The sequence below is a fragment of the Bufo gargarizans genome, chromosome 1 (assembly GCF_014858855.1).
Source record: "Bufo gargarizans isolate SCDJY-AF-19 chromosome 1, ASM1485885v1, whole genome shotgun sequence".
NCBI classification, from domain to species: domain Eukaryota; kingdom Metazoa; phylum Chordata; class Amphibia; order Anura; family Bufonidae; genus Bufo; species Bufo gargarizans.
In genome coordinates this window covers 501064798-501090641 of record NC_058080.1, presented here as the reverse complement: position 1 = coordinate 501090641, position 25844 = coordinate 501064798, and the positions used below count along the sequence as shown (strand labels likewise).

The following is a 25844-nucleotide window of genomic DNA, read 5'->3' as shown; positions in this document are numbered from 1 at the left end:
TTGCTTAGTTGGAAACATACAAGGATCAAAACAATAATTTTGACAACCCCTTTAAGTATGCGATTGCAAAAGGTCCTGTTACTCATGTTTGCTAAATTTGATTCATCTTTAAAAAACTAATGAGGTGCAATTTGGCACTTGTGTCAAACTGTGCGACTTTTGTATGCCAGAAAGCTGGCGTAGAAACTTGATACATCAGCCCCTAAAACTAAACCTTACGTTAGGCCACTTTCATACAGTCTGCATTTGATCAGTATATTTCATCATTCTTTGTAAGCCAAAATTAGGAGTGGGTCCAAAACACAGAGAAGGCACAAATCTTTCAATTATACTTTTCTCACAGGTCCTGGTTTTTGCTTACAAATGCTCATACAAAATACTGACCGAATACCGACTGCATGAAATTGGCCTCCGGCTGTTTTTTTTATGCAGTTTATGAACCCAAAGCCAGTAGTGGATCCTAAATAGAGTAGAGGTATGGGTATGGAGTGAGTCCTCTCCTCGTTTTGAACACACTTCTGGTTTTGGCTTTAAATACTGCATAAAAAAACCTGAACGTGGAAACCCAGCCTCATGCACACGACTGTATGTATTTTGCGGTCCGCTAAAAACGGATCCGCAAAAAATACGGATTACATCCGCGTGCATACCGTATTTTGCGGAACGGAACAGCTGGCCCCTTATAGAACAGTACTATCCTTGTCCGTAATGCGGACAATAATAGGACATGTTCAATTTTTTTGCGGAACGGAAATATGGAAACGGAATATACACAGAGTACCTTACGTTTTTGTTTGCGGACCCATTGACATGAATGGTTCCGTATACGGTCCCCAAGAAGAACGGGACAGAGATGGAATGAAAATACATTCGTGTGCATGAGGCCTTATGGTACGACCACACAGTTTTCTGACTGTATCTGTCCTTTATACTTTCTCTTTCATGATCCACTCCTGATTTTGACTTCTAAAACTGCATGCACAAACCTGACCATGTTGCTGTACCCTTGGGTTATCGGAACACAGTGCCGATTACGCAACATTTTTTAAGTGCGGATTCTTGTGCAGAAAAATACACAGTGTAATACAGTACCAACAAAACAAATAAGATTCGATAAATCTCATGTACACTTATTTTTTTTCCATGTGGAAATTGACATGCTGTACAGATTTTGAAGTCCGCAGCATGTCAATTCTTTGTCCGATTTTAGAAGCCAATTTCATCCTTTTCAATGCAAGGGTTAGATCTGGGGAAAATCTGCATCAAATACACACTAAAAACCGCAAGTAACACATTCGTTCTTGTGCAGAATTTCTGCAAGACAGCCCCGTACCCGTTTTTAGGTACACCTTGCAGAAAAGGTGCGTTTTTTTCAGCATGGATTCATGTGCAGAAAAAACGCTGAGTATTACGGTACCAGCAAAGTGTATGGGATTACATACATCTCAAGTACACTTTGCAGATTTTTTCTGTGCTGAAACTGACCTGCCATGCAGATTTCAAAATCCTCAGCATGTCAATTAGGTTTGCGGTTTTAACTGCAGATTTTTCCAATAAAGAATGAGATCTGCAACAACATGCATCAAATCTGCACCAATATTGGCTGTTATGTGCATTTACCAGCACTCATGTGCAGGCCTAATTGCTGAGCCACACCTGTCCCTGCCTTGTTTTCTAGATGCACAACAAAAGTGTGGCCTGGCAATTAGTGGTAGCTATGGTTCAGCCACACTTGTGATTAGGGATGAGCGATTCGCATAAAACTTTGTTTCAATCGCATAAAAACGTCATAAATTGATTTCTACTGTAAACAAACATCTCCCAAACTCGGGTTCGGTTCCAAGTGGTACATTGGAACCGAACCAGAGTTCGGGAAATGTTCTTTTACAGTAGAAATCAATTTATGAAGTTATTACGCGATTGAAACAAAGTTTTATGCAAACCGAATGGGTTCGCACCCGTAATGCGGAATGCACACAGCTGGTGACGCGTGTATTGCGGAACCGCCGTATGTGTCCCTCAATACGGCCACGGGTGCACTACTGCCGTGTGAAAAAGCCCTAATACTGTATGGAGCGCTAGCTCCGTATAGTATTAAAACAAAGTTTTATGCAAATCGACTTCATATGTTTCATCTGAAGTCGACTGGCTCATCTCTACCCCTAAGGGTACCTGCACAAGGGTGCAGGTGAATATGCAGAAGATCCACAGAAATTTCCATGCAAATTTCTGTGTGTTTCTACACTCAAACTGCGCCAAAAAACACAATTTCGTAGATCTCACAATCATTTGAAAAGGGTGAAATCCACAACTAAAACAGAAAACATAATTGAAATGCTGTGGATTTAGATATCCGGACTGCAGGTCAATTTCAGCACAGAAAAAAAAATCTGCATTCTGATTAGTTTAATCTAATATACTTTACCGGTACCGTACTATATGGTGCTTTTTCCACACAGGAATACATGCACAAAAACCACTAGTATTCTGCAACATGTACAGGTAGCCTAAAAGGTAAAAAACAAATCCTCTCACCCCAAAGTCACAAAACCATGAAAAAAGTCATTGTCCTGTTGTGGGCTTTTCTGTGGTGGACATGCTGCCTTGAGCTACTTGTTGTGGGTTGCGTGCATTACTGAAATGTCCTTCAGGTGAGGTTTGTATTGGACGGATGTGGGATTCTTGATCACTCTTAACTACAGTCTCCTGGTTGAAAGGCTGATCTGGAAATGCTTCTCTTGCCGACGTGTTGTAATCTCCTTGAGTAGTCTGTCTTGTTTCTGGTCTCATCATTGCAAAATAGTGATTTCTCATGGTGGAGACTGGTTGCCTGTAGCTCATGTTTCGAAGTGGACTAGAATATTGTGGTTCTTTCACATTCATGATGGTATTATCTCCAATTTGAAAATTCGTACAACCGGAAATATTTATTGTAGTTGCTGAAATGAAAAATGAGTCATTGTGTTCACAATATAAAAGCACAGAGGGTTTTCTTATTATATATGTGGAAAGGTAATGGAATTGCTGTCCTCAAGCAGACAAGCACATCGATGCAGCTAATGGGTGGGTTATAGAATAATGAAGTGCACTGGTGTGCATATAATAGAGGCGGGGGGGGGGGGGGGGCTTTGAAAAGGATTACAATGGACCCCCCATTCCCCATTATGGTGTCAAGTTTAGTCACTAAGGATAGAAGGGTCTGGTATTTGTTTTCCTCTAAATACTCTTTACAATATCTTTGTACAAATTTGCCAACTACTTGCTTGCGAACAACACAATTCCTATGAAGAGGGGAGATATACATCAGCTCTTGACATTCAGTAGCAAAGGGGATGTGCACAACCAGGGTTGGATTTCATCTGAATACCTTGGTTTAGTGATGAGCAAATCAGTTCTACCGATTCAGAATTTGGTCAAATTTCCCAATTTTCTAACAAACCAGAATTTCTTGTGATTCATGTTGGGTGAATTGCACAGAGAAAGAGAGAACACATAATGATCCACTGAGATGAGACAAGCAAGTTAGTTATTTTTCTAAGAGGACAAGAATACTGAGTGTCTCAGGATTACACTTCTCTGACTGCAAGCCAGTTCTCCTACCAAAAGGACAAGAGTACTGGGTATCTCAGTATTACACTTTCAATATCTTTCCCACAAACCCAAAAGGTATACAAATTAGCTTTCCTTCCAAAAAGAAAAGAACACTAAGACTATACGAAGTCAGCAAATGTAAGTGTAGTGACTTGGAGCAGTCTGGACATTTGCCTGTTTCCCCTACGCAAAGTCATGAACTTATTTTATTTCAGTTTAGAGGGTTAACTTGCACTGACTTATACTGCTTAATACTGTGTAACTGCATTTTACTGTATATGTATGTTGTGATATATATCATGTTCATTTGCACTGCACTGTGGAAAGGGTTAATGAATACTGAGTGACTTTTGGGACTTTCTAGTTAATAAAGAGAAACTGGTACTTTTCCATAGTTACCATAAGAGTTGAAGAAGAGCATATTTTGGAAGGAAAAAGTCAGACTTGTTTACCACCAAAACCAGACTGACCTTTTAAATGTCAGGTGTAGCTGTTATTATGTCTGAAGGCTTGTTTTTGTCTGGAAAAATTGCTATGTCTTTGCCATTAAGTATTATTAGAGGTCTAATGCAAGTCTATGAGACACCAGAATTGTAACATTGTAACTGTTTGTGTCTCCACTCCACCTCTCCCAATAGAAGGTTCTTGTTCAGCTAGGAACTTTATATAAGGAGAGCAGTCAAAGGCCCCTAGTATTCTGTAGTTAGGGATCAGTGGATAGAATAAGAGAGTCATGCCAGTCTGTATGGGTGATCAGAAGAAGACGATGAGATGGGGATGCTGAGCTACAGACCATGGGTCACCAGCCCTGTGACCAAGAAGCCAGCCGGACTACTGAACCACAGACCCTGGGCCTCCAGCCTTTGGCTAGTGTACCAACCTTCTGAGAAAGAGTGACAGCTAGCTCAGGCCTTTTCTCAGGATGAAACCCTTCTTCTGCCAGGGAGGAGACTGGAGAAGCCAGCCCTATGCCTCGCCTGTATTGTTTTGCACTTGAGTTCCTCCAGTAAAGAAGCACACTGGTTTACTGCAGACCCTCACTCTTTGCACTTAATTCCAATTGGGGTGCACATGGTGACACCTCAACCGTGTCTGTGGGACCCAGCACAGGCATTGGGGCCACCCCAAAACCGGACACTGCATAAGCTACTACGATTTGCATATATGTTTCCCAGAAAGGCAGAGCAGTGTTGGCTAGACTACAATACTCCTCATGCATACTTGTTGGTCTCCCTAATGAGAAAGAACATCTCTAAGTACCTCAAAGGGCACTCAGTTAACTAGAGCAATTTTTCTTTTGAGATACCCAGCCAGTTCTATTCTCCTTTTGAAAGGAGAATTGGCTTGCACATTTCATTTCCAGTGAAGTATTATGACTTGCTCTTTCAGCTTCTAGAACTAATATTTATTCTCTGAATCTTTTTATAAAAATAGGAGTCCTAGGAAACCTAGACTGTTATATACCAATTTTCAGAGCAATTGGCACATATTTGATTGGGGTAGAATCGGAATATAATTTTTTTTTAAATTGTCGACGTGAAAAGAATTTCCACAAATTTACTCATCTCTACATGAACTTCTCAATAGACCTTATGTTTAACCTCAAAACTTTGTCAAATTTGATTGAAAATGGCAAGAGGGGTTGTTGAATGATCAAAAATCTTCACAATGTGATTTGGAGACATCTGCTTAGGGCTTTTTAAAACTTCAATCCATTATGAACACAGCAGCCAGACTGTTTAGCGGTTATACTAACAACTGTGCTCTCTGTCGCTCATTACACTGTTTTCTGTATAAGTAAATTAAAAACTCAAGCAATGCTGCACCATCATGCATCTTTGTTCTCATCTCCATCTACAAAACCAAGCCATGCTCTTCACGTAGCTAATGACATGACTTTCATCCTACCTTAGGACATCTTCTCGCCTGACTTCTCTCATACTGCACTCATACTGTGGAACTCACAGCCTATTAGGCTCCTATCAAATACATTTCTTTGAAAAGAGATCTATCTCACAAGACTATAGCCCATGTCCCACACACAAACTGACTTTGTAAATATCTTTATTCTTGGTGCAGCATATGTGTTAGTTCAGATACTGACAGGGTGAATGATTCATGTAGCTTTATTTATATTCCCCTTGGTAACAAAATACAGTAGCTGCCCCCCCCCCCCCCCACCCATGGGCATTGGGCTCTTTCCTTTTGTCTTATTTTTTGGTCATTTTGAATTTGATATACCGTATTGGCACTGTATAAATATAACATTATTATTTTATTATTCTAAGGTCTATTTTAGGATATAGTTTGGTAAATATACTTACGGTTAGATGTAGCAGGTTGAACAAAATTCTGAAAACATGAACAAAAAGGTTTAATACCTTATGCAATTTGCACACATTGACTATTACTGTATACTTAAAGGGGCACTCTCAAGGTGATGGCATATTGGTAGGATATCTCACCATTGTGCAGTTGCAGTCCCCTGCCAACCCCATGACTGAATATATAAAAAGGTCTGGTCTGCACTGAATTTGTGCGGTGAGCCGATGGACATAAGGTGCAAATCACAACCCTGAGCTTGGATACGAGATTTTTTTATTTTGAAAAGACGACGCGTTTTGGGGTACTCAGGACCCCTTTATCAAGTCTGAAAAAACAGAGTTGTTACAGTAGTCTAGGCAGTGTAAATAATCAAACGTTCATAGTAGCTGGAAGACAATAGTTAAAATAGTGTGTATACATATGTGCATACATGCACATATACACACATGCACGCATTTATATTTGTATATATAAAAATTGTTTGGATGCATGGATAGATCAATGAATGAAGACAAAAACATGAACATAATATATATCCATAGGTAGTTGGTTGGTTCAGTATTTTAGCTGGATGATTGATTAGACAAATGTTTAAATAGAGGATGGAAGTAAAAAAGATAGATAAAAATGGCTGAAGGATATAGATAAAATTAATTATAAATCTAAAAAGGTAAAAAACTAAGAAAGACAACTAAAAGACCCTGTTGGGGGTATATATAATCGCATTGAACGTTTTTGTAATTGTGTACAGGTGTAAATGTACAGATAGGTAAAAGTACATGGCTTAGGGTGCAAAAAAGGGAGTCCCTTACATGGCGGAGGATAATAATAATATTTCTCCCTCATAACGGAATGATTGTTTGAGAATTTAAACCCAAAGTAGAATGTTATCATCTGGACAGGAGTGCTAGACCTTGCTATTCTCTTGTTTAAAAACTGCAAGTTGTACCATACATAAGTGTTTTGTAATGAGAGAGTAAACCTGCAGTACCTGTATCCTTGGCACCGTGATCCCGCTGGTGCACTCTCCTGGAGGGTCCCTTTCAGAAGGACTACTAGTCAACGCTAGTGTGGTCAATGAGCGGGGTGGTGGGGGATAATAAAGAGAGTTTTTGGTGAGGTTTGATTGATAGAATGAGATAAAGGTTTTATTCTGTGTTGAGTTTTTGTTGTCTGTTTATTGGCTGGTGTGTTAAGAAGTGTATGTCTCAGGTTGTTGAGCAATCAGTTGAAAGTATATATTATATACATGTATACACATAATAGCATATAATGGTCTAAGCATGTTGTGATGTGTTGGTGTTATTACTGGCCTGTTGCCATGTAATGTTCTTATTTGCTGGTATATACTGTGGTCAGCAGTGGTATTGGGGTTTGATTATAGTGATAAATAATATAGGTAAAGTGGTTATGGGGTGTCTGGGTAATATTTGTGGCCAGTGACCCTGCGTTGTTATGGCTGCTGGCATCACATTATTATCCTCCTCCATGTAAGGGACTCCCTTTTTTGCACCCTAAACCATGAACTTTTACCTATCTGTACATTTACACCTGTACACAATCACAAAAAACGTTCGATGCGATTATATATACCCCAACAGGGTCTTTTAGTTGTCTCTTAGTTTTTTACTTTTTTAGATTTATAATTAATTTTATCTATATCCTTCAGCCATTTTTATCTATCTTTTTTACTTCCATCCTCTATTTAAACATTTGTCTAATCAATCATCCAGCTAAATTACTGAACCAACCAACTACCTATGGATATATATTATGTTCATGTTTTTGTCTTCATTCATTGATCTATCCATGCATCCAAACAATTTTTATATATACAAATATAAATGCGTGTATGTGTGTATATGTGCATGTATGCACATATGTATACACACTATTTTAACTATTGTCTTCCAGCTACTATGAACGTTTGATTATTTACACTGCCCAGATTACTGTAACAACTCAAAATAAAAAAATCTCGTATCCAAGCTCGGGTTGTGATTTGCGCCTTATGTCCATCGGCTCGCCGCACAAATCCAGACCTTTTTATATATCCAAATACCCACCCAAGTGGCAGTTTGGCCCCCGCCCAGGGTCGTCTCGGACACCATCCGGCAGCACCAACTCAGACAACCTCCACCATTCGAACCTCCCTCCACTAAGGTTGCACCACAACCAGTGCAAACCAAACCAGGTGAGTAACTTCACTCATCCTGGTTAGGGGGAAGGGACATCAATTTGTTTACCCTCACCTATGAGCGCCTTCTCTCCTCTCTTGGCCATCTGATAACCCCATGACTGAGACCTCTGCTGAAGACTGCAAACTAAGAATTCAAAGACCTTGCTTATTCTGTTCTAGTCTACACAACAAATCTAACAACATTTTTTTTTTCTTACAGATTTAGGCTGCTTGCACACGACAGTGAAGAAAAAAAGCCGTTAAAAATGGACACACTGTCAATTTTTCATGGCCATTTTTCAACCATTTGTGCATCCATTTCTGTCTGTTTCTAATGACCATTTTGCATCCGTTTTTCATGACTGTTAAAAAATGGCCATTAAAAAATTGATGAATTTCATTGGCTTTTTTAAAAATAAAATCCCAACCCCTGCAGTATACATTATGTCCCCCAAAAGTAATAATGTCCCCCATGGTGGCCCCAGCAGTAATAATGTGAAGGACCTGCCGAAGGAGCTGCATTCAAGGGTGATGATGTCACCACGTGCTCCCAGCATGATCACATGGTGACGTCATCACACTTGAGCACAGGTCCTTCAGCAGGTCCTTCAGTATCAAGAGAGGAATAGCTGTCCCTGCATGTGCAAGTGGATGAGGTGAGTGATTTTTATTTTCTGCTAAAAACAAACATTACAGCCAAGGGCCACTATGGGGGACATTATTACTGCTAGGGCCACCATGGAGGACATTATTACTTTTGGGGGACATAATGTATACTGATCAGAATCAAGAGAGGAGTGACTGTCACTGCATGTGCAAGTGGATGAGGTGAGTGATTTTTCTTTAACCTCTAAAAGGCCATATTGCACTATTGTACCAGTTTTTAACGGCCATTAGATGGGTGCACTACGGTCTAAGCACCCATTGAAAATGGTCCCAGTGATTTCAATAGGGTTTGACTGGCCGGGAAAATGGCCAAAATAGGACATGTCCTATTTTTACACGGCTGCTATTTACTGGCCATTAGTAAAAACGCCTATGTGAATAGCCCCATAGACTGCAATGGTTCTGAAAATGGCCATATGACGGCATGTAGCCTTGCAGTACTTGAATAGGACTATACTACAATTTCGGACAGTGGCCAGGCCACTACTGTGTAGGGAAAAAACAATGCTCTGAATCAGTGGTTCATCCCAGAGGTTAGACCCCCACCGATCGTAAAAATGATTGCTTATCTGTAACGGTCACGTCCACACACACACAGGGGGAAGGATAGTGACCACTGCGCTCCACCCTCACCCCTGGCCCTGCCTACTTGCCTCACGAGTCCTGATGACAGAGGACAACTGGACGACAGTCCCTTAATTAGGATATGTGCGGGGGAAGACAGACAAGACAAAATACGGAACTTGAACGGACCGGGTCAGAACCAAGAGAGCTACGCAGTACAAAGGGTTAAGCAAAGAATGGTCAGGAGAAGCCGGGGTCAAATACCAGGAGAGTAGAGAAGTACCAGAGGAGTCCGCAAAGAGTAGTCAGGTGGGAGCCGAGGTCACAATACCAGGACGGATGTGCAGTACAGGAGGAGCAGGCAAAGGATCGTCAGAGAACAGGATCAGGTGAGTATTCAGTAGTCCAACAAATAGCCAGGAACCTAGAATAACAGGCAACCTGTGGCCAGCAGGCTGCCTGTATTATAGTGGGGTCTGAGGGTCTTGTGACGTGGCCAGCGTCACATGACCGACAGACAGACAAGTCGAGCACCGAGTGATCAGCTCGGCGCTCAAGGCAGACCTAGGAGCAGGGAGCCTCCCAGCTAGCAAAGCCGCCCTGGGAACGAGGCCAAACACAGATCCTCGCTCCCGGAGCTAAGCAGCAGGTCTGCGGCTGATGGGCGCCCCGTGACATTATCCTAGCAATATGCAGTTTTTAAGATGAGAATATTAATTAATTAATTATTAATATTACATATTGTGTGTTCTATTGGATTTAGTTGGTGGACTGCTCGTGTGTTTTAAATAGCACTGTTTGTGCTCTGTCTGGAAAATCATTATATCTCAAGCGGAATCCTATAGTCTTAAAGGAAGAAATGCATAGAGAGGACAAGGGCAAAACAGGATATAACAGGTTAAGATGCTGGTGTAGTGTCATCCTTTTCAGGGTGAATACCCTACTTTCCAAAAAGCATTTAATAATGGAAATTTGGAGTGATAGAGTTATCCTGGTCATGACCATCATCATCAAGCATCATCACCAGTTGAAGATTCCACCAAGTATTATTCAGAGCTTTTGTACTGTACAGAGACTAACAGGGGATCTGGTAGGCAGTGACGGGGGAATCGTGAGGTATTACTTAAAAAAAAGTTTTTTTTAAGGCATTCTAAGACTTTTTTTTATCTGGCTGGGCAACCATTTAATTCTCAAACATATGAAGTGGTTCCAAACTGTACCTTCACTTTCAGTCTATAATGGCAGATGTACATGTCCTAGTAAATAAATTGCAATGTATTTTATACTAAAATATTCCTAATCCTAAAATTACCTAAAAATTATTTATATTGTACTAATGACTGCTAACTTCTTATACTGTATGTAGGTAATCCCGCATAAAAGTGACGCATACCTGTATAAATATAACAGTGAATACTATGGCCAAGAGATGGATTAGCCACCTGCATATCACTTTATAATAATTATCAGATAATTAAAAACCTTGGACAAGCCCTCCAGAATCATGTTATACTGACCCCTTTCTCCAGCGCTGTTCTCTGTGGCCCTCGTCTGGTTCTACTACCACTGCTTGTTTGTAAACTACGGTGGAGACGTTCCGGTATACAGCACGTGACCAATGCAACCAACCATTGTCCTCTGTGGTCTAACGCTGAGTGATTGGCTGAAGCAGTGAGGTTCTGTACACCTACACATCACTGTGCATGTCACAATGTTGGTGGAGTGTAGGTATATGGCGCTGGAGAAAGGGATGACTATAACATGATCTTTTAATTTAGGCTACTGGATGGCTTCTCTGAGATTGATAATTAGCTCAAACAGCCTATATAATTGCTTTCTTTGCCGAAAGTCTGCGGCTCCTTCATTTACATGCAGCAATCTCCTTCACTGTATGAGGATGAGGGATCACTAGTGCAATCTCTCGTTCTCATATAGATTAATGATTTCTGAGCAGCAGATTGCTGTTTAGACCACACTATCTGCTGCCCAGAAACTATAATCGGTAGTGCCTGTGTTTCGCTCGTTCATTGGGTGATCGGCGGCACAATTACATGGCAGATTTTGTGGAACGACTGTTCGCAAGAACGGTCGTTCCCGATAATCTGGACGATTATTGACTCATGTAACTGCAGCTTAACTGTGACCGCTATGAGTATGAGATTTGAGTAAAGATAGTCAAATGAATAAAGGGGCTTGAAGGTCCGGGCCCCATAAGACAATACAATGCCCGGCAGTAGTATTAGTAAAAGCAAATCTTACACATTGCAAGCAAAAACACATGACTGTTATTGATCAGATCTGAAACTTTAAAGTCCAATTTTTTTTTCTTGCTTTGGTAACTTACATAATAAGGTGGAAACAGTTGATTCCAATTTAGAGGAGCACCTGGAATAAAGCAAACAGATTTTTCCATAAATTCATATATTCAAAGAGACTGTCCACGTTTGGGTTATCCAGTCATGTAAAAAGAAGTTTAAGTGTTTGTATACTTAGGAGTGACACAAATTTCCAACAAGACATTGAGTCCAATGTCTGCTCTGTCCCTTTGTCATCTGATTATGCAGCATTTCCTGCTACGGCATACTGTCCCAACTGCCAATCACATGGGTTCCCCTGTAGTTTGCCCCTCTTCCTTAGATGAAACATCATTTATGAAGTAGACATCCAGTTGTCATGCAAGTGCAGTACTCCAGGGGACTACTGCAAGGGTTCATTTCTATTGATTGACTGTTTCTTGAGTTACATGTTGTGATCTGTTATATACATGCACTTAATGGCATTGTATGGACAACATGTGTCATACAACTTGGCCAAATATGTTAAGTTGTCAGAATATGGACTAGACTCCTTCAACTTAGTGTTGAAGGAGTCTAGTCTGAAACAGCCTGGTTGAAAGATCTGTCTGTTCTATCTTCTGCACAACTAGGCCCTAGTTCAGAGAACCCTAATGTCTGACCCTACAACTGCCCTAGAAAGCAGCCATACTACCAAAGTACTCCTGACAGAAAAACACACACAGAAATCAGAGAACTCACAAGGCTGTGCGCTGGACTCAGACAGCAAGGTATTGTGCTCGTTTATGGCAGAAAGGCTTTGTTGTTGTGGAAAGGAATATTACAAAAGCATCCTTCATACTTAGAGACGGATTGGCCATCTGTATCTACCGTAAATTCCTGCACCCCTTAATCCAGGAATTGCAGAAGGCAGGGGCGTAGGAGGGGGGCAGACAGGGCCCCCGGTGCAGAGGCTGGCCCTCCGCTCCATGCTTCACTGTTCTGCTGATTTCTGGTGCTCCCCCAGCTAGCAGCGCTGTGTGTGTGGAAGCGCGTCGTCAGGTGAGGGAAGCAGGTAAGTATTTCAAATTTTTTTTCTTCCATGGAGCTGGAGAGAGCACTGAGGGCAACAAGGAGGACATAACTACCGTAAGGGGACACAAAAGTGGCCATAAATACAGTGAGGGGGCACAAAAGTGGGCATAACTACAGTGAGCGGGCACAAAAGTGGGCATAACTACAGTGAGGGGGCACAAATATGGGCATAACTACTGTGAGGGCACAAAGGTGGGCATAACTACTGTGAGGAAGCACAAATATGGGCATAACTACTGTGACAAGCACAAAGATTGGGATAATTACAGTGAGGGGCCACAAGGAGAACATAACTACTGTGAAGTGGCACAAAGGTGGGCATAACTAATGTGAAGGGGCACCAAAATGGACATAACTAATGTGAAGCGGCCACAAGATGGGCATAACTACTCTGAGGAGGCACTGTGGGCATTTCAGCTGTAAATGAGGCACAATGTGGGCACGAGTACTGTGAGGGGGCACAATGTGGGCATTAGTACCGTGTCGAAGCACTATGGGTAAATGCCCTAGATTACCCTGTTATACTTTGGGATGGCTCGGTCTTACAGGACCAGCACAGTGCCCCCTCGTAGGTATTTACCAGGTACCTGGATCATCTCGCTGCTTCTTAATTATTTTAAAAAAATTTATGTGGTGAGCTAACCCTTTTAATATTAGCATTAAAATCTAGAATAATATGTTTTCAGCGCTATTTTTGCCGTTTTTACCTACTTTACGGCTTGATTTTATTGTATGCAGCTTCTGTTGACTGATCAGCATGCCTTCAAAATACTCAATGAAGGTCACATAATAATACCAGATCTGTCAAAAGCAGCATATTGGCAGTTTGCTGTAGCAACAGGGTATGAGCTCTATACCACTGAGTAAAAATGAACTTAAAATTAAAGGGGTTTTGCCATCACATACAATGGGGGCATATCGCTGGGATATGGCCCCATTGTCTCTTATGTGCGGGTCCCACCTCGGAAAGTAGTCGAGGGCGCACTGCGCATGCGCAGCCGTCCTCCATTCATTTCTATGGGGAAGCTGAAAACAGCTGAGCGCAGGCTTGGCTATTTCCGTTGGCCCCATAGAAATGAATGGGAGTGGGGGTCGCGCATGTGCGGTGCGCTCGCATTCACTCGTATGGGAGCAGGGCTTGGTGGTGGCCGGACCCCAGGAAGCCCAGGGTCCTCCAGCCACAACTCTCCACGCTCCGTTCTGGGACCCGCACCTATCAGACAATGGGGGCATATCCTAGCGATATGCCCCCACTGTCTGTGATGGGAATACACCTTTAAGTCCAAAACAGCAAAACTGGTGCTGAAGCTGTGATGTTTCACAAGACATCACCAGTTATATTTAATGACAGGGCTTCATTTTAAATATATTGCATTCAATGCAGCTTTGTGCAATGTAGAACGAAACCAATAAGTTTACACTGCCCCATATTCATTTTATATGGGTACTGCAAATTTATACCTGTGCGAACCCACTGTGAAAATTTGCAGCGTACCAATTTGTCGCTGTCGATACACGCCTATGCTAAACATATACCTTAATAGGTCATACAAAACAAGGTCGTTTTCATAGGACAACCCCTTTAAGCCCTTCCCAACTAGAGATGTGATAGTGTAAGTAAGCGTCATACCCAATGAACAGCTGTAGTATTATAATGTAGTGATAGCTCAGGAATGAGTCCTGCCATTACCAGCAGGAGCCTCCTCATGTCATTTAAAGGGAATGTGTCAGTAAAATTTGTATCTGCCAGTTATAAAACAGATAATGACGCATATCCTTTTTTTTATTCTGTTTTTATTGTCCGATTTAAGATTTTTAAAATTCTATTTCCGGAACATGATTATGAGGGCGACCATCTTGCCTGAGCCATTTAGACATATGCTTTACAGCAGCAACCATGGGCCATAGACAAAATAGTCAGGTGGGGACTCATTGACTTCTATGGGAGAGTTTTCTAGGCATGCTCTGTGACCTGTGCATGGGTCAGGAGAGAGCTGATAAGTTGTGATATCACCGATTGTAAATGGTGGATCATGTGTAAACGTTATATGGTTGATATTTGTCATTGTAAATCACGCATGTCATGATTAGCAGATAACTGCAGTAAAGTGATCTTTACAGACCAGGTAGTGGCCAGTGTGAAAATTGCATGATTATAGGATTTTGTTAAAATTCTTTTAAATATGTTTAACATAAAAACTTAATTTAAACGATAGGTAATTTTCTGATGACACAGTTTCTTTAACTCCTTTACTTTGACTTTTGAATACAAAGGATAAAATTATTGTTAATGTTTCCCAAATGGAACAAAAAAGTAAAGAAAAAATATGATTTATTCCATTGTATTTTTGCATTATCTCTCTTAAAGGAATTTTAACCCCCTTCAAGACCAAGCCAGTAGCGCCATAAGGACCAAGCCACATTTTGCAAATCTTCACTTTACATGTATCACTTTATGTGGTAATAACTCTGGGACGCATTTACTTATATAAGCGATTCTGAGACTGTTTTCTTGTGACATATTGTACTTCATGTTGGTGGTAAATTGGAGTCAATATGTTTCACCTTCATTTATAAAAAATTCCAACATTTACAGAAAATTTGGAAAAATTCACAATTTTTTAAATTTGAATGTCTCTGCTTTTAAAGCAGATTGTGATACCTAATAGAATAGTTGCTTTTGTACATTTCCAAGATGTCTACTTCATGTTGGCATCATTTTGTAAATGTCATTTTATTTTTTAGGATGTTAGAATGCTTAGAATTTTAGAAGCAAATCACTTTGTGGGGCTTACATAGTAGAAACCACCCATAAATGACCCCATTTTAGAAACTACACCCTTGAGTTATTCAAAACTAATTTTACAAACTTTTTTTTAACCCTTTAGGTGTTCCACAAGAACATATTTTCCATTTTAGTCTATTTTTCCCTATAACACAGCAAGGGTTAACAGCCAACGAAAACTCAATATTTATTACCCTGATTCTGCAGTTTACAGAAGCACCTCACATGTGGTGGTAAACTGCTGTATGGGCACACGGCAGAGTGCAGAGGGAAAGGAATGCCATATGAATTTTGGAGGGCAGATGTCGCTGGGATAATTTTAAGTTGACATGTCATTGAAGACCCCCTTATGCACCCCTATTGTGGAAACTCCCAAAAAGTGACCCCATTTTGTAAACTATGGGATGAGGTGACCGTTTAATTGGTACTATTTTTGGGTATATATGATTTTTTATTGCTCGATATTATTCTTTTTGTGAGGCAAGGTAACCAAAAAAGGCTGTTGTGGCACAGTTTTTATTTTTTACGGAGTTCTCCTGACAGGATAGATCATGTGTTGCTTTTATAGAGCAGGTTGATACGGACGCGACAATACCAAATATGTGTATTTTTGTTGTTTCAGTTTTACATAATAAACTATTTTTTAAAACTAAAATAATGTTTTTGTCTTCATTTTCTAAAAGCTACATTTCTTTTATTTTTCTGCCAATCCTCTTGTGCAGGGGCTCTTTTTTTGCAGGAAGAGTTGATATTTTTATTGGTACAATTTTTGGGTACATATGATTTTTTGATCAATTTTTATGACACTATTTTGGCGCAAGGTGACCAAAAAAATAGCTATTTTGGAACAGTTTTTTTTTCTTTTAAGGGCTGTTTCGCACGAGCGGATGCCGTGCGTGGCATCCGCTGCGTGAATGACAGCCAAGACCCGATGCTGACAGCAGAAGCACGGAGCATTAACATGACTGATAATGCTCTGTGCCTCTCTGTGATCTCTTTACTACGAAATCACAATGACAACTTTATCTCACTGTGATTTCGCAGTAAAGAGATCACAAAGGCACGGAGCATTATCAATCATGTTAATGCTCCGTTGCCTCTGCAGTCTGCATCGGGTCTTGGCACTCTTTCACGGAGCGGATGCCACGCACGGCATCCGCTCGTGTGAAACAGCCCTAACAGCGTTCAACTGAGGGGGTAGATCATGTGATATTTTTATAGAGCAGGTCATTATGGAAGTAGCAATACCTAATATGTTTATTTTTTTTATTTTTATTTCATTTTTATACAATAAAAGCATTTGTGAAAAAAAATCATGTTTTTTGTGTCACCATTTTCTGAAAGCTATATATTTTTCTATTTTTCTGCCAATCGTCTTGTGTAGGGGCTCATTTTTTGTGGAAAGAGTTTTATAGGTAGCATTTTTGGGTACATATGATTTTTTTGATCACTCAATATTACACTTTATGTTTTATTTTTGTTTTATGTTTTGAGTTTTTATTTTATTTTTTTATGGAATTCACCTTAGGGGTTAGATCATGATATTTTTATAGAGCAGGTTGTTATGAACGCGACGATATCTAATATGTCTACTTTTATTTATATATTTTACACAATAAAAACATTTTTGAAAAAAAATCATGTTTTTAGCATCTTTATTTTCTGAAAACCATATATATTATTTTTTTTGCAGGTAGAGATGATGGTTTGATTGGTACCATTTTGTGTTGCATATGACTTTTAGATCGCTTGGTATTATACTTTTTGTGATGAAAGGTGACAAAAAAATTGCATTTTTTGCACAGTTTTTTTTTATGGTGTTCACATGAGAGGGTAGATCATGTGATATTTTTACGTGGTGATACCTAATGTCTACTTTTTTAAAATTTTATTTCAATTTTACACTATAAAAGAATTTTTGGGGCGATTGTCTTATGTAGGGGCTCATTTTTTGCAGGGAGAGATGATGGTTTGATTGGTACTTGGCATTGGCATTTTTTGCATAGTTTTATTTTATTTTATGGTGTTCACCTGAAGTGGTAGATTATGGGACATTTTTATATAGCTGGTCATTACGGATGTGGAGATATCTAATATGTATGTTTTTTTTATTTTTTTAAACATATTTTTATGGATAGGGGGCTTTTTATTCTTACTTGAAACTTTCATTTTTGTATTGTTAAAAAACACACATTTTTTTTGCTTTTTATATTTGTCCCACTGTGGGACTTTACCTGTTCAGGGTTTGATCCCTGTTTCAATTCAGTACAATACATTCTATATTGTACTGAATTGAACTGTCAGCATCTTACACAGTAAGACGCTGACAGTTGCCTAAGAGATCAAGCCCTCAGGCTGGATCTCCTAGGCTTCCGTAGCTGGCAGGCCCCGATACCTGTCAACCATCGGCCCCCGGTCACCACAGCACAGGGGGCCTATGGAGTCAGAGCGCTGACCGTGGCATGTGAAAGGGTGAATCCTCCGGCACCACTGCATACAGCGATGTCGGCGGATACAGCAGGGGCCCGGCAAGAAGCCACATTCCCTCACGTACATGAACGTGAAAATGCGTGAAGGGGTTAATATTGGATAAGTCACCAATATCCGACCAGCGTGGGTCTGACACCCGGCACCCCCGCCGATCAGTTGGTTGAAGAGAAGGCCTTCCCTTCATTGTTTACCTGCTCGCCGTCAACAGTGCAGAGGCGAGCAGGTGTAATTTCAAGCCGTCCCATTCATGTGCTTTCTGAAGAAGAAATTTACCTGTGGAATATTGAGAAGGATGTCCATAGTTAGGTCCCTGGATGATAAAAAGAATATGTATGCATTAGTGAACTTTAATGCTAACATATAGAGTATAAAAATGCCACTGCAATATAAAAACTGTATACATAGATAACAAGGATATTCTATACCATAACTCCTGGTGGGTAACCGGGCGGTATAGTTACTTGAGGACCTCTTAGATGTTGACTTTGTGAAGAACTCCTTATAGGCACCGACTCTGAAGGACAAATATGAAAATGTAAAGAATAACTTGGGTATTAGAATTATGTACAGATGTAGCTGAGCTAAAATTGACTGTGATAACACGTCACAGTGTTATCGTGACAAAAGCCATTTAAATCCATTGAAAAAGTCAATTAACATTTTCTTGCCATTGTTTACTTAACGCATTAACCATCAAGTTTAGCTCTACATCAGTACTAATAGCAAGTAGTGATATTAGGGTATGATCACACAAGACAAAAAAAAAATCTGTGACAAAAAATCAGTGAGAAATCCACCAGATTGAAGTGGATTAGCAGTGGATTTCATCCTAGGCAAAGCAAAGAGTAAAATCTGTCGGGAAAGTCTGCAGCATAAAGCCCAGGGGGGTCCACCCAAGGTATCACTTGGAACTAAAACCGAGTTCGGTAAAACGTTTTTAACAGTAGAAATTAATTTCTGAAGTTATTACCTGATATCTCGCAAGACTTCGCAAAGTAATAACTTCGGCTCATCGGAGCCAATACATTCTAAAAACAAAAATTCTAGCAAAGTTTTATGCAAATCGACTTCTGATGTTTTACCTGAAGTCGATTTGCTCATCCCTAGCCACCACAGAGGGACAACTTTTGGGGCAATATATTGTGCTACACTGTGGTATTTTGCACTAGAGTATTGCTGACGGCGCCTACTTGTGTTGCCTCGCCTTCTGACAAGACCCGCCTATAACATAGGGCCACTTTTAGTTTTTTTTTTCTAGGGCCACTTTAAGTTCCCAGTCCTCCCCTGGATTCCACCTTTAATTTTTGATAGCTTCTTTGGAAAATGAATAGTGGAATCTGATTGGTTGCTATGGGCAACTAAACCAGTTCTACTTTACACCAGTTTGATAAATGACCCCATTAGTCCAGACTTAAAAAATGGAAATACTGACCACAGGTTTGATTGTTGAATGAGCTCAAAGAGTCTAGAAGCGAACCCAACCCAACATGTAGGATCCCATCACACCTTTTCATTCGTCCCATTCTCTTAACCCCTTCTCACCAGGGTTGCCAATCGTCCAGAAATTTCTGAACAGTCCGTAAAAACTTAACTTTTTTCTTACGTCCGTCAAAAATAAATAAAAAATAATAATAATATATATATATATATATATATATATATATGCTTCTGTGATTATTTTGAAGGTGCTGGTACTTGAATAGATTATCATCAGTTGTCAGCTCACAGTAAGGGCTCTTGCACACAAACATATTTTCTTTCTGCTTCTGTTCAGTTTTTTTTTGCGGACTGTATGCGGAAACATTCACTTCAATGGGTCCGCAAAAACAACGGAATATACTCCGTGTGCATTCCGTTTCCGTATTTCCGTTCCGTAAAAAAGTTGTGCATGTCCTATTATTTTCTGCAAATCATTGTCCGAGGCCCCATTCAAGTCAATGGGTCCGCAAAAAATACGAAACGCACACGGAACACATCCATATGTCATCCGCATTTTGCGAATCCATACTGTAGAAATGCTATGCCCAGCCCATATTGCTCATGTGTTTGGTCATTAATAAGTTACTGTTTCCGTTTCCGACCCGCAAAAACGGAACGGTTACGGAAACCATACAGATATGTTTTGTGGAATAACGGAACAGAAGAAAACTTAAATCAGAGAAAAAAAAACTCCGATACAGAACAACGGATCCGTGAAAAACGGACCGCAAAACAACAACGGTCGTGTGCATGAGCCCTAAATTCTGGTAATGAGTTCTTATCAGTATATAGTGCTATAGACCTGTATTATTTATAGTCTTTATCATTTATTATGGTTTTTAATTTGTATGTAAAAAATGTTGGCTGTTCGTGATTTTGGGAGAAGTTGACAAAAAAATGAAAAATTCTGGTTGGCAACCCTGCTTCTCACATTGCAGTGTAATAATATGTAATAAGCATGTCATACCTGGAAACTGCCATATACTAAGTGATAAAGATGTTTACCTGGGTAATACATAGATTTAGGTCTGTAATGAGATCCCTGTGTGACAAAATGAATAAATAAGCATTAATGCAAGCTAATATATTGTATGTACGGTATGTATATATATATATATATATATATATATATATATAAAATAAAGAAATTCCGCAGCACATCCACGTAGTAGAAAAATAAAAAGACTTTATTCACCCAGCGTGCGACGTTTCAATCCTCTCAATGGGATTTTCCTCAAGCAGCGACATGGTAGGTTGTGCACTGTGCATATTTAAGCACAGACCCATAATTGAACAATTGATGTGCCAATTACAATCATTACAGTTAGTGTACATAAACTATAAAATGAACAATATAAAAAATATAATAACACAGTTATATCATATCAAAAAACTATACGTGCAATAATGTGACATGAAAAATGTCCCCAATTCATTCAGTATATAATATACAGAGACATTCATTGATAACAGTAAAAATCAATTCAGGTGTGTATCATCCAAATAATTAAAGTGTGCAGGTGTACCTTCGAAAATGGATGGACAAAATTGCAGAGGTATGCAGCGGGGGTCAATGCTCGTGGATGTCGGCGTCTCAGGCATACCATTGCGCATGTCGCAAGGACCTTCCTGGGGCTCTCCATCACGTGATCGCATATCTTAGTCATTCCTTAAAGTGCGCATGTCCAAGGACCTTTCAGCATGTGATCAGCCTACGGTCATGTGCCTGGACATGTCACATGATCGGAATGAGTCAGATCGGAATCACAGTGTATGTTAATAGTACAAGTTCGTGTGTAGCTGATAACATTAGCAGTAAGTGTGTAGCAGTAATCGCATATAGCCATCAATATACAGATTATATCCATATATACATCCAAGTTTGTATCTGTGGAACATACAATTTTTGCACATACAATTTATACCTCCGTTGCATCGGCCCGTGTCAGAAATAAAGATCTCGCACACAGTCATGGGAATCACAGAGCCAATGAGCAGCGCGATAGGGGGGGATCGACCCCATTCCACAATGTATCGATCCACATGAAGGGCCACATATGGATCGATACATTGTGGAATGGGGTCGATCCCCCCCTATCGCGCTGCTCATTGGCTCTGTGATTCCCATGACTGTGTGCGAGATCTTTATTTCTGACACGGGCCGATGCAACGGAGGTATAAATTGTATGTGCAAAAATTGTATGTTCCACAGATACAAACTTGGATGTATATATGGATATAATCTGTATATTGATGGCTATATGCGATTACTGCTACACACTTACTGCTAATGTTATCAGCTACACACGAACTTGTACTATTAACATATACTGTGATTCCGATCTGACTCATTCCGATCATGTGACATGTCCAGGCACATGACCGTAGGCTGATCACATGCTGAAAGGTCCTTGGACATGCGCACTTTAAGGAATGACTAAGATATGCGATCACGTGATGGAGAGCCCCAGGAAGGTCCTTGCGACATGCGCAATGGTATGCCTGAGACGCCGACATCCACGAGCACTGACCCCCGCTGCATACCTCTGCAATTTTGTCCATCCATTTTCGAAGGTACACCTGCACACTTTAATTATTTGGATGATACACACCTGAATTGATTTTTACTGTTATCAATGAATGTCTCTGTATATTATATACTGAATGAATTGGGGACATTTTTCATGTCACATTATTGCACGTATAGTTTTTTGATATGATATAACTGTGTTATTATATTTTTTATATTGTTCATTTTATAGTTTATGTACACTAACTGTAATGATTGTAATTGGCACATCAATTGTTCAATTATGGGTCTGTGCTTAAATATGCACAGTGCACAACCTACCATGTCGCTGCTTGAGGAAAATCCCATTGAGAGGATTGAAACGTCGCACGCTGGGTGAATAAAGTCTTTTTATTTTTCTACTACGTGGATGTGCTGCGGAATTTCTTTATTTTATAATTTGGAGGTGGATCGCCGACTCAGCCGCTGGCACTCCCATTACAGAATACGGATAGTGGTGCTGCCCACATTACTTTTTCTATATATATATATATATATATATATATTTATGTTGAAAGTGATAGTGCTGTCATACCAAAGCTCCTTGTGGTGGAATTTCTGGACGAACCCTTGGAGGCTGACGTGGCATTTTGTGAGGCACAGACTCTGATTGGCAAAAAGGGAAATATAAAGAATCACCTTTATGAAAAATTATGTCTTGAGAAATATGGAAGTGGTTTAAACTGTACACTGGATAGGTGACAAATGTTAGATTGATATGTGTCTGACTGCTGGTCCTCCAGTTTTTGGCCAGTGGAGAGTTGTGTAAAGTTGCATACAAATCCTTCCCACTGTGGCTAAACACAGGAGATGCATGGGACTAGGGTGCCCTAGGAACCATCACTTAGATGCATGATAATGGTGGATAAACCACGTAAATAGATTACCCGATAATGCAGGTTGGGCTTCAGAAAACCTCAGAGTATGTAATCTGTGAACCATGTCCGACATTTCTTTAGTATTTACAGACGCTGTGTCCTTTTTATATGAAATATCGTTTGTATTACCAGAAGACACAGGAGAATCCTTAGGAACAGAAAAATGCCAAATAAATTCCATATCACACACAAAATAAGCATAGTTAATTATCCAGATAAAACCTAATAAATTATCTAAACGACCAATGTTAGGCAAATGGCGCTAAAGAAATAATATTCAGCATGAGACTGCATTATCTATTCCTTGATTTGCACAAACACTTTTTATTGTAGATTTCTAATGTGTGTCTGCAGTAAATCTTGTTGCCAAACAACTCGGGTGACACAATTGCATTTCTAACCCCTCAGTGACATTTTTTTTAATTCTATTTTGTATTTTTATTTTGTGGGAGTTTTTTTAGGAACCATATTTGGGGTCTATATAGTGTGTTAACTTTTAATTTCATTATGTGGGTCTGTACAATAATAATACTATATATATTTACATTTTTTTCCTCCTGCAGCCTGTCAGCTCTGCAACTGCTACTCCCTCTCCTCCTCCAGACTGACAGGGAAGGGGGGGGGGGGGGGCAGCTGCTTTAGCTGCTCATATCTTTGGGTTGGTTTTGTACTGTTTGCTGGCATTCCAATCTTTCACACAGTGCCAGATCATAATCTTCAGTACATGGGAAGATATCAGGCTTTCGGCAGCTTTCCAAGCATGGTGCAATACATAATATAGTGGCTGTGCTTGGTATTGCAGTTCAGCCCTATTGACTTGAATGATACATTTCTATAAATATATCAGCCACAGCACTCATCCAACTTGGTGCTTTTGTAGGGTGCTTGTCCTTTTCTTGTCCTAGAGAAATGATTAATTGTAATTGGAGGGCTGAGGAGGCTGCAGCACTAACCGGAGCACCGTGGCCTCTACAAACAACTGATCTGCATGGGTACCGGAAGTTGGACCACCACTGATTAGATATTGTTGACCTATCCTGATGACAGGTTATCAATATTCTACTCTTGAAAAACCCTTTAATAGAATATTTTAGATAAAGCCACACTTGTGCTTGTGAGGTGCTGTTCATAAGCTGACCATAGACTTGATATCAGGGGAAAGAAGAATTGGGCAGTTGGATTTCAACATGCTGTCTTTTTGTTCTATGGGGAGACAAGTGGCTGCCAGAGTTGCCTAGCAGATGATACAATGGGGAAGATTTTGCCCTGACACTGTCTGCGCTTATTGGACAGCCTCAGAGGTATCAACATGACTGTAGATGCTGCCTTTGCAAACCACTGCCCTTTACATATAGGGGGCAAATAAAACTGGGGACATATGTCGGGAACAGTGGGGCCCTAAAACACAACCTCATCTGGATTTATCATACATGCCTTTTCAGTTTAGTTCAATGCTGTCTGATAGTCAAGAGTGAATAACACTGGTCAGTATAGACAATCACAGCCATATTGTCTCACGAACCTCACATTTGCTGCCTAGTTGTTGAGTTGGAACACTAGTGACAGGACCTCTGTCATGAGAGAGCAGTCTTTCCATGGTGCTCTGCGCCTTAACCTTTTCAAGCCTTATGAGCATTTACAAGTCCAGCGGGAGTAATAATAATAATAGATATTGAAGGGGTTTCTTTCCTTTATCACTCTAGATTATTACCCTCAACTATCATACTAGAGTGCGTGTGTTTTTATAATATACTTGGTGTACCGTGTACCTCCTGGCGTTCTGTCACGAGGGTTGTATACAGTGGGCACCTTTTTTCTATCCATCTGTGTATGTGTTAGTTATTTACTGGTAGGCCACACCAGAACCAGCTTTCACCACCTGTCACCACCCTAGGGTTAGACAGGAGGCGAGGCTCGAGGACAGGGAGTCCCCACCACTAGGGGACGTCCCTGGGCTGAGGTGTAGACTAGGGTAGCAGTTTAGGGACACCTTCCCCCACCCATTAGACAGCTCACCCAGTCAAGTGTGGGCCTACCTGGGTAACTATATAGGTTAGTTTGTTATTCTTATTAAACATTAGTTATCTTTTTGTACTAAGGGTTTCATTGCTGGACTTATGAGCATTTCACACAAAACCACTATGGCAAATCTGTTCAAAAATTATTATTCTGTGAGACATACTTACCATCTTGTCTTGTACTTGTCTAACCGCTTGTCTAATATCTTTTTCATGTGCACTGAAAAATGTCTCCCATTTGTTACAACATTCTGTTAGTGGTAGAAAAAAGTAAATTCCTCTTAGAGAACATTCACACATGACAGGTGTCCCTGCTGTCTACAATCGCTGGTTTATTTCAGGCTGAGAGACACTCGTAGTAAGCATGGTTCATGGTCTTATCAGGTGCTACTTACCACTAAACGGAGGCCTCTTGGACTTGTCATTATCCCAGCAGTGTTTGGTGAACTGAATTGCCTCATTTAGATATCTCACTGACTTCTCCATTTCCAATTCCCGAAGGCATGGGCGCTGGCCATGAGAAACATGTTCACGTATCAAGACAGATTTGTCAACTGACAGAGAGGAAATATAAATGTGGTCAGTTTTTCTCATTTTTGAGAGTACCTGTCATTACAAAAAATACATTTTACAGTCAGTATTTAGGTGTACATGTATATTACATTTAGGTCAGCCCAAAATGTTGTATATTTTCCCTAACCTCTTCTCATTTCTGTCTAGCCAAATGAATACATGAACAGCTCAAGTCTGCTAGAGCAGTGTCCTCAACTCCAGTCCTCAGGGACCACCTGCCGATCATGTTTTCCTTAGTATTGAGCAGGTGATATAATTAGTGTCCATGCATCAGGAATACCACAGATATTCATTGTGTGGGATATTCTCAAATCATGATCGGCAGGTGGGCCCTAAGCACTGTAAATGAGGAACACTAT

General features: G+C 40.2%; 1 protein-coding gene across 4 annotated transcripts in view; it reads right to left on the bottom strand.

The window, feature by feature from the left end:
* Window positions 1-1903: 1903 nt before the first annotated feature.
* RIPK3 (receptor interacting serine/threonine kinase 3) overlaps window positions 1904-25844 on the bottom strand; it is a 63568-nt gene continuing 39627 nt past the window's right edge. For all 4 annotated transcript variants that reach the window (XM_044274848.1, XM_044274833.1, XM_044274856.1 and 1 more), the window contains 10 exons: window positions 25308-25466; window positions 25081-25163; window positions 22904-23042; window positions 22552-22622; window positions 20453-20489; window positions 18394-18482; window positions 18242-18278; window positions 11670-11710; window positions 5916-5943; window positions 1904-2939 (listed from right to left, as the gene is read on the bottom strand). In XM_044274848.1, coding sequence (XP_044130783.1) covers window positions 2563-2939; window positions 5916-5943; window positions 11670-11710; window positions 18242-18278; window positions 18394-18482; window positions 20453-20489; window positions 22552-22622; window positions 22904-23042; window positions 25081-25163; window positions 25308-25466 — 1061 coding nt within the window. In that variant the 3' untranslated portion in view covers window positions 1904-2562. The remainder of the gene's footprint in view (window positions 2940-5915; window positions 5944-11669; window positions 11711-18241; window positions 18279-18393; window positions 18483-20452; window positions 20490-22551; window positions 22623-22903; window positions 23043-25080; window positions 25164-25307; window positions 25467-25844) is intronic.